We start from the raw sequence: 14,522 nt of genomic DNA, 5'->3' as shown, positions 1-14,522 counted from the left end.
ATGGGAAGGAGTGAATGGCCACTTCTTCCAACCCTGACACCCAACAAATTTAATGGAATATATGAATCTTCATGTCCAACAAACTTAATGAACTCCAAGTAGAATACTCAAAAGATAGACACACTCAGCCAACTGAAATCAAACTGTCAAAAGACTGAATTTTGAATGCATCAAGAATCAAGCAACTCGTAATGTCCAAGTTTCCTCCATATAATAAAGAGCCAATTTCTCAGCACAAATTATGGAGGCCAGAAAGCAGTAGGATGTTATATGTAAAGTATTGAAAGAAAAAAAAAAGATGAACAATTCTATATCTGGCAAAACCATTCCTCAAAAATGGAAAAATTAAGACATGCACAAAAACAAAAGCTAAGGGAGTTTGATACCTGCCATTAAAGAAATGCTAAAGGAACTCGTTCAGGCTAAAATGATAGGATGTTAGACAGTAACTTGAAGACATATGAAGAAATAAAGGACAGCAGTAAAGGTACTTACGTAGGTTAATATAAATGCCTGTATTATTCTATTTTGGGCTTGTGACTTCTCTTTGTTTTCTACCTCATTTAAAAGACAAATGTATAAAACATTAATTATAAATCTAGGTTATTGGGGTGCCTGGGTGACTCAGTTGTTTCAGTGTCTGCCTTTGGCTCACGTCATGATCCCAGGGTCCTGGGAATGAGCCCTGGGTGCATCAGGCTCCCTGCTCAGCGGAGAGTCTGCTTCTCCCTTTGCCTCTCCCCTTGCTTGTGCTCTCTCTCTCTGTGTGTGTGTGTCAAATAAATAGATAAACAAACAAACAAACAAATAAATAAATAAAATCTTCAAAAAAATATAAATCTAGTTACTGGTCATGCATTTGGTAAAGATTTAATTTGTGACAACTGTATAAATGGGGAAGGGCAGAGTTGTATAGGAGCAAAGCATTTGTATACTACTGAAGCTGATTTTGGATTATTAAAACGAGAATGCTATAATTTTAAAATGTTACTTGTACTTTCAGATATTATGAAGCTGGGCAGATCCTGGCTGGGCTGAGTATATAGGATCTCATTTTCCTCCTAGCCCTCTGACTCTTCCCCGAAGCAGTAAAGGAAATGAGAACAGAGTAAAAATGATATACTGGAAGAAATCAATCACAAAAGAAGGCTGGAAAGGAGAAACGGAGGAACAATAAAGTTAAAAGATACAGGAAAAAGTAGCAAAATGGCACAAGTATGTACTTACTAATAATTATCTTTAGAGGATTAAATTATTCAATTTATGAATAATTGAATTTAATAATAATTTAACAATAATTTAAAAACTTAAAAGAAATCAGGAGAACAATATCTCAATATCAATAGAGAGTATTAACAATAAAGAGATAAAAATCATAAAAAGTTACCAAAATAGATATCTGGAGCCGAAAGAACAGTAATTGAAACAAAAATTCACTGTAGTTGAATTACTCCATTTTCACTTCCTTTTTTGCATATTTTAAGTTATTTTCTTAGTGGTTACTCTGGGGATTACAGTTAACATTTTATCTTTTATTTCACTGAGGGGCTTCAGGGAAGGGTTGAAGGATTACCCTCCATGACCAAATGAGATTTATGTCAGGAATTCAAGAATGGTTCACCATAAGCAAATCATGCAATGTAATCCACTATGTTAACACAATGAGGGAAAAATTTGATATGATCATGTCAATTGACACCAAAAAACCTTTGACAAAATTTAATAACTATTCAAGATAGAAATGCTCAAAAAACTAGGAATAAGGAAAGTTCCTCAACACGGTAAAAATCATCTGTGAAAACTCCACAGCTAACATCATACTCAATATTGAAAGACTGAAAGCTTTACTTCTAAGATCAGAAGCAAGAGAATGATTTCTGCTTTCACTATTCTATTCAACACTGTATTGGAAGCTCTGTCAGAGGAACTAAGCAAGAAAAAGAAGTAGTGGTACCGGGCTGGCTCAGTCAGTAGAGCATGCAACTTTTGATCTCAGGGTCATGAGTTCAAGCCCCATTTTGGGTGGCGCTTAAAAAAAAAAAAAAAAAAAAAAAAAAAAAGAATTAAGAAAGAAAGAAAGAGAAATAAAAAAGCATGAAAATTGAAAAGGAAGAAGTAAAAGTCTTTCCCAGATGAAATAATCTTACTATGTAGAAAATCCAAAAGAATTAAAAAAATAGATTCACTAATTAAAAATTCACTAGATTCACTAATTAAAAAAATTCACTAATAAACTCAGTGAATTTGCAGGATACAAAATCAACATACAAAAATATGTTGTATTTGTAAACACTAGCAATGAACAATTTGAAAAGGAAATTAAAACAATTCCATTTTCTTTTTTTTTTCTTTTTTTTAAAGTTTATTTATTTATTCAACAGAGATAGAGACAGCCAGCGAGAGAGGGAACACAAGCAGGGGGAGTGGGAGAGGAAGAATCAGGCCCATAGCAGAAGAGCCCGATGTGGGGCTCGATCCCATAACGCCGGGCTCACGCCCTGAGCCGAAGGCAGACGCTCAACCGCTGTGCCACCCAGGTGCCCCAACAATTCCATTTTCGATAGCATTCAAAAGAATAAAACACCTAGGAATAAATTTAACCAAGGTAAAAGATTTGTACACTAAAAACTACAAAATATTGTGAAAAGAAATTAATGTAGCTCTAATTTAGGAAAGACATTCCATTCTTTTAAAGATTTTTGAATTTTTTAATTTTTGGGTAATTTCTACAACCAACATGGAGTCTGAACTCAAAACCCTGAGATCAAGAGTCACATGCTTCATCAACTAAGCCAACCAGGTGCCCCAAGACATTCCATTTTTATGAACTGTAACACTTAATCTTGTTAAAATGGCAATGGCAATCTTCATGATCTTGGATTTGCCAATGGTTTCTTAGGTATGACAATAAAAGTACAAGCAACAAAGGAAGACAGATAAATGTCTTCAATGAAGTCTAATAGGTTGGGCATCAAAAATCACTATCAAGAGAAACTACAGAATGGGAAACAATATTTGCAAATCATATCTGATGAGTATAGTGTCTGGAAAATATAAAAAATTCTTCAAAAACAAAAGACAACCTGATTAAAAATTGGGCAAAGAACTTGAATAGACATTTCTCCAGATGTACAAATGGCCACCAAGCACATTATAATATGTTTAGCACAGTTAGTCATTAGGGGAGTGCAAATTAAAATCCACTTCACGGGGTGCTTGGGTGGCTCAGTCAGTTGATTAGCTTGAGTCTTGGCTTAGGCGCAGGTCCTGATCTCAGGGTTGTGAGATTGAGCCCCTCCTTGGGTTCTGTGCTCATTGGGGCTTGAGATTCTGTCTCTCCCTCTCCCTCCCCCTCTGCTCCTCCCCTTGGTTGTGCAGGAGCATGCTGTCCTTCTTTCTCAAATAAAAAATACTTTATTTTTAAAATTTAAAAATTAAAAAAACAAAATCCATTTCACACCCACTAGGATGGTTAAAATAAAAAATATGTATAAAAATAAAAGGGGCGCCTGGGTGGCTCAGTCAGTTGAGCGTCTGCCTTTGGTTCTAGTTATGATCCTGGGGTCCTGGGATGGAGCCCCACAACCAGCTCCCTGCCCAGCGGTGACTCTGCTTCTCCCTCTCCCTCTGTTCCTCCCCCCTGAGAGCGAATATCAAGAGTCAGCACGCATTCTCTCTCTTTCAAATGGATAAATACAATCTTTTAAAAAATGTATAACAAGTAAAAACATGAAAAACAAGTGTGGATGCGGACAAATTGGAACCCTAGTACATTTCTGGTGGGAATGTAAAATGGTGTAACGGCTGTGGAAAACAGATGGCAATTTCTCAAAATTAAATAATTACCCTAAGACCTAACAACCCACTCCTAGGTACATACTGAAAAGAATTCAAAACAGGTGTTTACACAAAACTTTGTATGTGAATATTCATAATGGCACTATTTGCAAGAGTGAAATTGGGAAATAGTGAAAGATAAGTTGAAACAATGCACATGGACATCAATTAATGAATAAAAAATGTGGTACAGCCATATAATGTGATATTATTCAGCCATAACATGGAATGAAATAGTGATACATGCTACACCATAGATAAACATTATGCTAAGTGAAAGAAGCCTGTCACAAAAGGTCACATATTGTATGATTCCACTTGTATGAAAGGATAGACTATTCAAGTCCACAGAGAAAGAAAGCAGATTAGTGATTTACAAGACTTGGGGATTGGGGAATCAGGAATGACTGCTTAAAGGGTGCACGGTGTCTTTTTGAGGTGATGAAATCTTTGGAAATCTTTTTGGAACTAAAGGTGATGGTTGGGTAACATTGTGATTGCACTAAAGGGTACTGAACTGCACATTTTAAATTAGTTAAAATGGTAAATTTTTTGTTGATAAAGTTATTTGTATATTGGGGCCCACAAATGGGGGTTGCCCCTGTGGCTCAGTCTAAATCACAAACCTAAGCCTGCACTAAAGGGAAACACCTGTCAGGGAAACATTACACACAACAATCAATCTTCTATAAATCTTGCTCTTGCCCCAAATCCCTTGTGATGGGTGCTCTGATGCGTGTGAGACCTTGGATCCATGGATTGTATTCACTAGGAGAAAAGATACCAAACTCGTTACTAAATTGTTTTAGTTTTGTCATTGGATAACATTATGTGTATTTTACCACAGTAAAAAAACAAAACAAAACCAAAACAAACAAACAAACAAAAAAACACCCAACAGGGGCGCCTGGGTGGCTCAGCCGGTTAAGTGACTGACTCTTGATACTGGCTCAGGTTATGATCTCAGGGTCCTGAGATGGAGCCCTGAGTATGGAGCCTGTTTAAGATTCTCGCTCACTCTGTCTCTCTCTCCCTGCCCCACCCCTGCTCATGCACTCTCTCTCTAAAACAAACAAAACAAACTGATTCTTTGGGGGGAAAAACAAAAATGACAATTATTAGAGTAAATGTATAAATCAATAAACATAAAGGAAGATTTTTTACATGTGCATTAATAGAACGCAAAAAAGTGAGGTATAAGTATTTGAACAATAAAATTAATTTGTGGCTAAAGAGCCTATATGGAGCCTCCTATCTGCTATTATAGAATGCAAATGCTTTTTTTTTCTTTTTTAAGATTTATTTCAGAGAGAGAAAGCATGCAGGGGGTGGGGTGGGGGATGGACGGAGAGAGAGGGAGAGAGAGAATTCCAAGAGGACTCCCCACCCAACCCAGAGTCATGAGGGGCTTCAGCCAGGGACCCCTGAGATCATGATCTCAGCAGAAACCGGGAGTCAGAAGCTCAGTGGACTGACACACCCAGATGCCCCTAGCATACAAATTCTTTTTCAGGACACTAGTATATTTATAAAAATTGACAAAATAAATCTCAACAACTACCCTAGAACCAGTTACTTCCCAATCATACAGTCTCACTGTATGTTGGGAATCAATAATAAAAAGATAAAAACGAAACGAAGTACATGAAATAAAAAGAAGGGGAAAAGGACAAAATTCCTCTTCCTCCCAAATAACTGACTAGAAGTAGGAAAAATCTGTCATTGTAATATAGAACAAACATTATTAGCTGATGAATTTTGAATAATGATAAGCTAAATTTGGTGTGGGGATATGTCTGCAAATAGCATGAGTTGGTAGTAAAAGGTATAACTGGGCAAAGACCCTTTGAAGGAGACTATACTCTCCACCATTAAGAACACAGGTATTTCAATTTTCTACATTGGTTTAGTCATAACCCTCAAATTAAGGATGTCAACTTCCTCACTGATCTTCAGAAGCAGCTTAGATGCTTATTTCTCTGTTGAGAAAATTTCTCTCAACTATTAGTCAACTGTAGTCAAATACTGTGTTCAGACATTCTGAGTCAGGAAACAAACCTGACTGGGTCTCGGTTTTTGAGGAGCTTACAAACGATTTGACCTAGGGGGTGATTTTGGGGGGATTGGGGCGGGGTGCTGGTTTTCAAGGTAGCCTCCCACGGAAAAAAGGCTTGGGTTCTGACTGCCTTTATTTATTTTTTAAATTTGAGCGAGGGAGAGAGAGCGAGCGAGCAAGCGCCAGCGCACTGAGGTAGAGTGGGAGGAAGCAGCCGACTCCCCACTGGACAGAGAACCTGATGTGTGGCTCAATCCGAGGGCCCGGAGATCACGACCTAAGCCGAGGGCGGACGCTGAACCGCCTGAGCCATACCTTCGCCCTCTGAGTGCCTTAAAAAACCACCAACATTTCACTCTCCAAAACCGCCTCGGTTCAGAGCTCGGTGGGTGTCCGTGGATCTAAAGCTCATCCTGGGCGGAGACTAGGCCGGAGGCGCACGCGCGGCAAAACTCGGCCCCGCCTCCTACAGACTTTTACAACGGCCTGGCGGGAAGCCCTGCCGCCCAGTTTGCGTGTCCTTTCATTGACAGCTTCGGTCGACGCCCGTCTGGCGGGCGCCGTGGCGCGCGGTTTCCCAGCGATCCGCTGTCTATTGGCAGTGCCTGCACGGTGCGCTCGGAGCTCGATTGGCGCTGCCTGCGGGGGCGGAGTCGCTGGTCCTGCCGCCGCCGCGGGCTTGGTTTGTGAGGAAAGGCCTAGGCCCGGGCCTGCTGTGGTGGGCTTGCCCAGCGCCTGGGCTCTCGTCTTGGCGTCTCCTCAGCTCCAGTTACGCCCTCTTCCCGACCCAAACGGGCTGGGCGCGGGGAAGACCTGCGGGAGCCATGGAGGACGAGGTGGTTCGCATTGCCAAGAAGATGGACAAGATGGTGCAGAAGAAGAACGCGGTGAGCGCGGCAGGCGACGCGGGCCGGGAGGGAGGCCGGACGGCTGCCCGGGGTCGGACGCGGCGGGCTTCGGGCCGGGCCCTCTGGAGCGCCCGGCCCGCCCACGCCGGCCCTCCCGGCGCGGGAAGCCGGCGTGGACTGTGCCCGCATCCTGGGGAGGGCGTCCGGGAGGAGGTGGCTTTGGCACCGTTCTTATGTTTCCAAGTCTCTCGTTGTTAGTACAGCGTACTAAAACTAATCGGGACATTCTCTTATTTTAAACTTGCAGAGTAGATTTACTCGCTAATTACCTTTTCAGTTTAGCTTAAGAATTGAAGAGTGTAGAAAGCCCTTCACAGTTTGTAAGAATTCGTTCTCTTTTCCATGATCGCTGGTTAACAACTAGAAATAATACCACGTGGAAGTTTGTGATATGTTTTAGACATCAAGCTGATAAGTTAAATTTTGGGATTTTTTTTTTTTTTTGAAGAATGCTGAACATTCACTTGATTTATCTCGCCTACGCTACCTGTTTGTTTGGCAATTAAAAAGGTAGAGTATGCTAGTATACTTGGCAAGTTGCTAAACGTTTTTTAAAAAGTGGATGTTGTCAGGTGGTGGTATGTAAAGAACTCTGATTAAAACGTACAACTAAGGTGTGCTGGTAGATGCATTTGGCCAGATGTCATTGCTGAGTACTCTTAAGTAGTTTACAGTTAATACCAGTGGCATTATCTTGTTATTGATAAAGTGTTTATATGAACATGTTTTCTTTGTGGTTTGTATGAAGTCTTGCAATTTCTGCATTTTTGTCCACCAGTGTGTGCTTTCAGTCCTCTGATTCAGAGTCAACTGTTTTCAACTGCAGCTCCATGATTGTCTTCACCTGAATTTGTTCCACCCTGCTCAGTACACTTTCAGTATCAGTGTACCTGAAATAACTTATTCCTATCTATGAAATAAATTCTATGTCAAACTAATGTGAAGGAGAAAAGGGATGCTCTGATTTGTACAGCACTTTAGAGTTAAAAAGCATCTGTGCAAAATTCTTTTGGGACTCACAGCTATTATGGTGTACCCATTTTGCAGAATAAGAAACAGAGAGATTAAGTAATTCACCCACTTAAATTAAGTACTGTGCAATTTGGATTAAGCCAGGACCCAGGATTTCTACTGGACAGCATTCCACAGCAGAAAATAGTGTTAAACCGTGAGTTCTTAAGACTTTGTACAGAGTCTGTTCCTCTTTTCTTTAACAGGTGTGGTGCCTAGCATGTAATTTCATACCCTGTTAATCTGTATTTGCAATTTTGGCCTTTTAAAGTATTTCCTGTTTGTTTTCTGCTCCAGACATTACCTTTGCCATTTATTTTTCTCATTGATACAGCCCCATGCAAGTGATGAGATCTGATTATTTGATAGGCTGAACATTTCTGTTATTTTGTTTAAACTGGAAAGTTTTTTTTCTTTACCTTAAGATCCCTAGATTTGCACAGTAGAAGCTCTGAGGGAAAAAGGCCTTTTGTTGGGTAATTTATTTTCTCTAATTCAGGCTATAATGTGTATCCATTAATCATGTAATGCGTTAGCTGTTTGTTTCCTTTCCTTGTAATAGGTTTTTCCTAAAAATGAGTAATTCCTTAGTGGATAAGTATGGAGAAGACTATTTTGTATTTATCTGCAGTTCTCAAGATATAAAGGAATAATGATGAGTCCGGAGGACAATGAGGATGAACTCCACAGATACTCCTCAAATCTCATTTTTCTGATAGTTCAAAACTTGACCAATATGGAAACTTGCCCCTCAAAAAGAAAGATAAAATTGATTGGCTCTTTTATGTTTTTTTTCTTCTCCCTTTTCCTGTATATCTTACATAAATTCAAATTGGCAAATGAAATAAAGAGAAAGGGAAGTGGTTCTGAATGACTCTCCCTCTTTGCCCTCCAAAGCACATCAACCCACAAATAGTTTTTTTAGAGGTCAGTAATTTTACAGAAGTTGTTCTGGGGGTTGTAGGATTATCCCCGTGTGTGTGTGTGTGTGTGTGTGTGTGTGTGTGTGTTTGGTTTCCAGATTTTCTCTTGTCAGCTTTTTAAAATATTTTTATACTACAAAGAAGTAAATTTTGCTTGAAAAATAGTTTTCCTCTTGAATTGGCAAGTTTAAGTGCTGTTATTGGATATATTATTTAATAAAGCATAGGTGTCACATTTAAGTACTAATAAAAATAGCTATCATTTATTGAACTATTACTCTGAGCCAGGCATTTGGCTAAGTACTTATTCCTGGGACAATTTTGCGTGATGAGTAATATCCCCATTCTAAAAATAAGGAAACTATTTGGAAAGTTAAGTGAATTGTCCTAAGCCAAATTAGCTAGAAGTGAGCGGATGAAGACATGAATCTAAATCTGTTTTGCCCAAAGTTAGTACTACTTTCCTAAGGTGCAGTGTCTCTCTAAAAGACCCTTTTTTTGAACCTTGCGTGGGTACAGTTAGGTGAATATAAGATCAGGAAGTAAGAGTATTTGCTCTTCTGGGGAAGGCAGGTTTCCCTAAATATCCACTTAATATCCTGACCCTAGTACTATCCAGAATGTTGTACCATGTATATACTTAATCTTGAACTGTATTAGCAGTTTTGCAAGTGTACACTCTGAGACCTTGATGAACCACCTAAGTTAGTTCCAAATTTTCAGGTATTAGCTGTTTTTTTTTTTTTTATGTCATTTAAACTTTTTTTTTAAATGTCACTTTGACTTGATGTCAACAAGCAAGTCTGACTCCTAATCTGGGTTCAAATCTTGGTTCCTCTGAACTTTAGCAGTGTGATCTTAGGTTCCTTAACATCTCTACTAAAACCATTTTAGGTTTTTGTTTTTTTGTTTTTGGGGGCCTTTTTGGTGGTAAATTGGAGATAACATAGTAAAGATTAGATGAATTAAAAATCTTGGCAGCCCCTAAGATATGGTAAGTGATAAAAAAAACCTTTATTACATGACTCTAGAAGGAGTGAGGTAACTTAGAATTTTCAAATTCATAGATTTTGTCATTGGTGTTGAGCTTTGTTTATTATTTCTGCATTGAAGACTCAGGGCTGAATAGAATTAAATTGTTGAGTGAGAAATTGAAATTAGATGTTAGAATATCCTAGGAACTGGGATACTTGGAATGTATAAATTTCGAAGTGTTATACCTGGGTTGAAGAAGAAAACTTTGGTTTTCCTATCAGGGTTAGATTAATTAGTATACAATGAAATTTAGAATGACTACACAATTTTTTTGTAACAGCCTTATTGAAATACATAATACAATTCTCCCTTTTAAAGGGTACAATTCAGTGGTTTTTAGTATATTCACAGATTTGTACAGCTCTCACCACACTATCTAATTTAAGAGCACTTTAATCACTCCAAAAAAAGAAACCTGTACCCATTAAGTAGTCACCATATATCTACATCCCCTTTCCCCCCCATCTGTTTTCTGTCTCTGTGGACTTGCTATTCGGGACATTTCATATAAATGGAATTATACAACACATGTTTATATAAATGGAATCATAAATTATGTGGTCTTTTGTGGTGGGCCTCTTTTACTTAGTGTTTTCAGGATTCATCTATGTTATAGCAGATATCAGTACTTCATTCCTTTGTATTACTGAATAGCACTACTGTACTGGTGGATATACTTCATTTTTGTTTATTCATCGTTTGATGGACATTTTGGGCTGTTAGCCACTTTTTTCGTATTGCTACGTCATATGATAACTATGTTTAACTTTTTGAGAAGTTGCCAAACTGTTTTCCAAAGTTGCTGCACCATTTTACATTCCTACCAGCAATGGTTGAGAGTTCCAATTTTACCACGTCTTCATCAACACCTGTTATTATATCTTTTCTGATTATAGCCATCACAGTGGATATGAAGAGGTATCTCATTGTGATTTTGATTTGCATTTCTCTGATGACTGATGATGAACATTTTTCATTGTTTGCTGGCTTTTTCTGTATCTTTGGAGAAATATTTGTTCAGATCCTTTGACCTTTTTTTTTTTTTAAGATTTTATTTATTTATGTGACAGAGAGACAGCCAGTGAGAGAGGGAACACAGCAGGGGAGTGGGAGAAGAAGAAGCAGGCTTCCCAGCAGAGGAGCCCGATGTGGGACTCGATCCCGGAACGCCGGGATCACGCCCTGAGCCAAAGGCAGACGCTTAACGACTGCGCTACCCAGGCGCCCTGCTTTGCCCATTTCTTAACTGAGTATTTGTATTATTGAATTGTAAGAATTCTTTATATTCTGAATACTAGACTCTTTTTTTAAATGATTTTTTATTATATTATGTTAGTCACCATACAGTACATCCCCGGATTCCGATGTAAAGTTCGATGCTTCATTAGTTGCGTATAACACCCAGTGCACCGTGCAATACGTGCCCTCCTTACTACCCATCACTGCTCTATCCCAATCCCCCACCCCCCTCCCCTCTGAGGCCCTCAGTTTGTTTCTCATAGTCCATAGTCTCTCATGTTTCATTCCCCCTTCTGATTACCCCCCTTTTCTTTATCCCTTTCTTCCCCTACCGATCATCCTAGTTCTTATGTTCCATAGATGAGAGAAATCATATGATAAGTCTTTCTCTGCTTGACTTATTTCACTTAGCATTATCTCCTCCAGTGCTGTCCATGTTGCAGCAAATGTTGAGATGAATACTAGACTCTTATCAGAGACAGGATTTGTGTATATTGTCTCCTATTCTATGGGTTATCTTTTCACTCTCTTGATAACTGTCTTTTGAAGTTAAAGAACTTTCATGTTTTATGAAGTCAGATTTATGTGTTTTTTCTTTTGTTGCCTGTGCTTTTGGTTGAGAATAACTACAAATTTGAGATGACATAGTAAAATTATAATTCCTAGTATATAGTGATGTTGCTGAGCCATAATGAAAATGTTTACAGTGTTTCCTTGTTTTTTTTTTTTTAAGATTTTATTAATTTATTTGACACAAGCAAGGGGAGGGACAAGCAGCTAGAGAGGGAGAAGCAGGCTCCCCGCTGACCAGGGAGCCCAACATGGGGCTTGATCCCAGGACTCTGGGATCATGACCTGAGCCAAAGGCAGCTGCTTAACAGAGTGAGCTACCCAGGCATCACTCCATTTTTTTTTTTTTTTAAGATTTCATTTATTTGAGAAAGAGGGTACGAGAAGGGGGAGGGTCAGAGGGAGAAGCAGACTCCCTGCTGAGTGGGGAGCCTGATGTGGGATTCGATCCTGAGACTCGATCCTGAGACTTAAGGATCATGACCTGAGCCGAAGGCAGTCGCTTAACCGACTGAGCCACACAGGTGCCCCAGTGTTTCCTTTTGAAAAAAAATAAGTAGCACCTTAATCGTTTAAACCTTGGAATCTCATAATTCTAAGTGGTGGTTGAGCTGACTGAGCTTAAATAATGCTTACTTAAAATGCTGGCTTATGGCTCTTTGAGAATATTGTTATGCTGGAAGTAGATACATTTTTTAAATTTCTTTGTATCCCCTTATCAACCATCTCCTATGTGTCAGGCACTCTTATTTCAGTACTTCACAGTGTTATATTACTCCATTTGACCATTTTAACTGTTTTAGGTCAGTGTATTATGCTCTCCTACATAGAAAGAAGCTGAAGCTTGAAAAGGACAAATAACATTCCCAAGATCTTACAATTAGGAAATGGCAGTGCATGGATTTGAATTTAGATCTGTTATATATATAGCCCATGTTCTTCATTGTATATTCTGTGTTGCTTCCTCCTCCTCACATCTCCTTGAGGAGAAGGATGTTTGTATCCTATACAAGCTTGTATATACTGGGTGCTCAGTACAAATTTGAATACCATATTTTGTAAAAGTACTTGTTTCTGATGCCAGTACCAGCCATGTAATAAAGTCCTGTGATAGCTGTTGATTATTCAGCCAGTAATATGAACTAAATTTGACTCTGAAAGATAAGGTAGAATCTTTCTTTCTCTTGCATCATTATCTGTAGGAGATGCTGCAATCTAATAGACTTGACCTTTAGATGCAGGTGATGATTGGGGAAGGATAGAATATAAGTTTCTTGTTTGACAGTGCTATTCACCCCAGTTCTTGGAGCAGAACTGCTACCAATGGACCTATGAAAAGGAACTAACAGTGGTGTGAGGGTCAGGAGATTATAGTTCTTGTCCTTTTACATCACCTATCAGTTGGCCAAGTCACTTTCCTTTTCTGAGTTTTCTTCGTATAATTAAGGGTTTTGAAGTAGATGCTCAAAGATTTATGTTTATTTTTAAATTCCCTGAAGTCAGAAAGGATTTGTTTTGCTCATTGCTGTATCCTCAGAGTTTTGTACACAGTTAACGAGTATTTGTTGAGAAGCGTAAGTATAATTTGACAGAACTGGGTAGGTCTCACCCTTTTTAGTTAGTAGTAATCATATGACTGTGCAAGTTTCCTAAATTAGCTGGGTTTTCAATTCTTCTTCTGTAAAATGGGGATAAAAGGTTACCTGCTTCTATAAGGTTTATTGTGAAGATGAAATTATATATATATATTAGAATACATATAATATATATAAAGTATATATAGTATTTATATATATATTTTATATATAAATATATAAAGTATTTAACATAGTGCTTGGCACATAGTAATATTCAAAGAAGCTTTTGTCACTGAATTAATATATGATCATCTGTTTTTGCCTTTTGCCCATTCAGATCATCATAGTTGTTTATTTCTTAAAGAACTTTAATTGAAATATTCATCCTATTTGGCTAGAGCATAGTGTAATTATGAGAAAGGTCATAGTTTCATCCCATGAATATTATTTAGCTTTTTTTTCTTCCATAGCTTGTATCTCTGACTCCAGTCTCACCAAAGAGATCAGAGTAAAAAAGAGTGTGGTGAAATTAATGCAAATCCCTCTATTGCTTCTACTTGGGAAACAGCTTAAACCTTTTTTAAAATAATATTTTTTATTATATTATGTTAGTCACCATACAGTACATCCCTACTTTTTGATGTAAAGTTCCATGATTTATTACGTGCGTATAACATCCGGTGCACCATTCAATACGTGCCCTCCTTAATACCCATCACCAGCCTATCCCATTCCTCCCACCCCCCTCCCCTTTGAAGTCCTCAGTTTGTTTCCCAGAGTCCATAGTCTCTCATGGTTCATTCCCCCTTCTGAAAACAGCTTAAACCTTATGCCACATTGCTGATGTGTTAGAAGAATCAACTTTATATGTGACAAAATTGTGTAAGTCTAAGGACTCCTAGAAGTGTGATTCTTTATCTTCCTTTCTAATTGATCCTAGGTCAGAAATGGATTAGAAAGTCCATGGAGACGTGGGTAGAAGAAAAACGTCTATGGTAGTTATAAGATACAAGTCCACAGTCTCTTAATCAAAACTTTTAGAGTCTGATATATTTGAGAATTCCACCGTTTGCAGATTTTATTAAGAAAATATGAGGGGCGCCTGGGTGGCACAGCGGTTAAGCGTCTGCCTTCGGCTCAGGGCGTGATCCCGGCGTTGCGGGATCGAGCCCCACATCAGGCTCCTCCGCTGGGAGCCTGCTTCTTCCTCTCCCACTCCCCCTGCTTGTGTTCCCTCTCTTGCTGGCTGTCTCTATCTCTGTCAAATAAAAAAAAAAAATAAAATCTTTAAAAAAAAAAAAAAAAGAAAATATGATACATACATCATACATCTCAGCAAGATCTGGGCAGTTCCCACTAATCAGAC

The 14,522-nt window shown here is 38.6% G+C and overlaps 1 protein-coding gene across 2 annotated transcripts in view; it reads left to right on the top strand.

Moving 5' to 3' along the window:
* Window positions 1-6,401: 6,401 nt before the first annotated feature.
* Window positions 6,402-14,522, top strand: part of TCEA1 (transcription elongation factor A1) — a 40,497-nt gene continuing 32,376 nt past the window's right edge. The window contains exon 1 of one of the 2 annotated variants that reach the window (XM_034650146.1): window positions 6,402-6,780. In XM_034650146.1, coding sequence (XP_034506037.1) covers window positions 6,718-6,780 — 63 coding nt within the window. In that variant the 5' untranslated portion in view covers window positions 6,402-6,717. The remainder of the gene's footprint in view (window positions 6,781-14,522) is intronic. The other variant, XM_002929564.4, reaches the window with a different exon arrangement.

The sequence above is a fragment of the Ailuropoda melanoleuca genome, unplaced genomic scaffold, assembly GCF_002007445.2.
Source record: "Ailuropoda melanoleuca isolate Jingjing unplaced genomic scaffold, ASM200744v2 unplaced-scaffold11384, whole genome shotgun sequence".
Lineage (NCBI taxonomy): Eukaryota > Metazoa > Chordata > Mammalia > Carnivora > Ursidae > Ailuropoda > Ailuropoda melanoleuca.
This window is presented reverse-complemented; position numbering and strand designations above follow the sequence as displayed.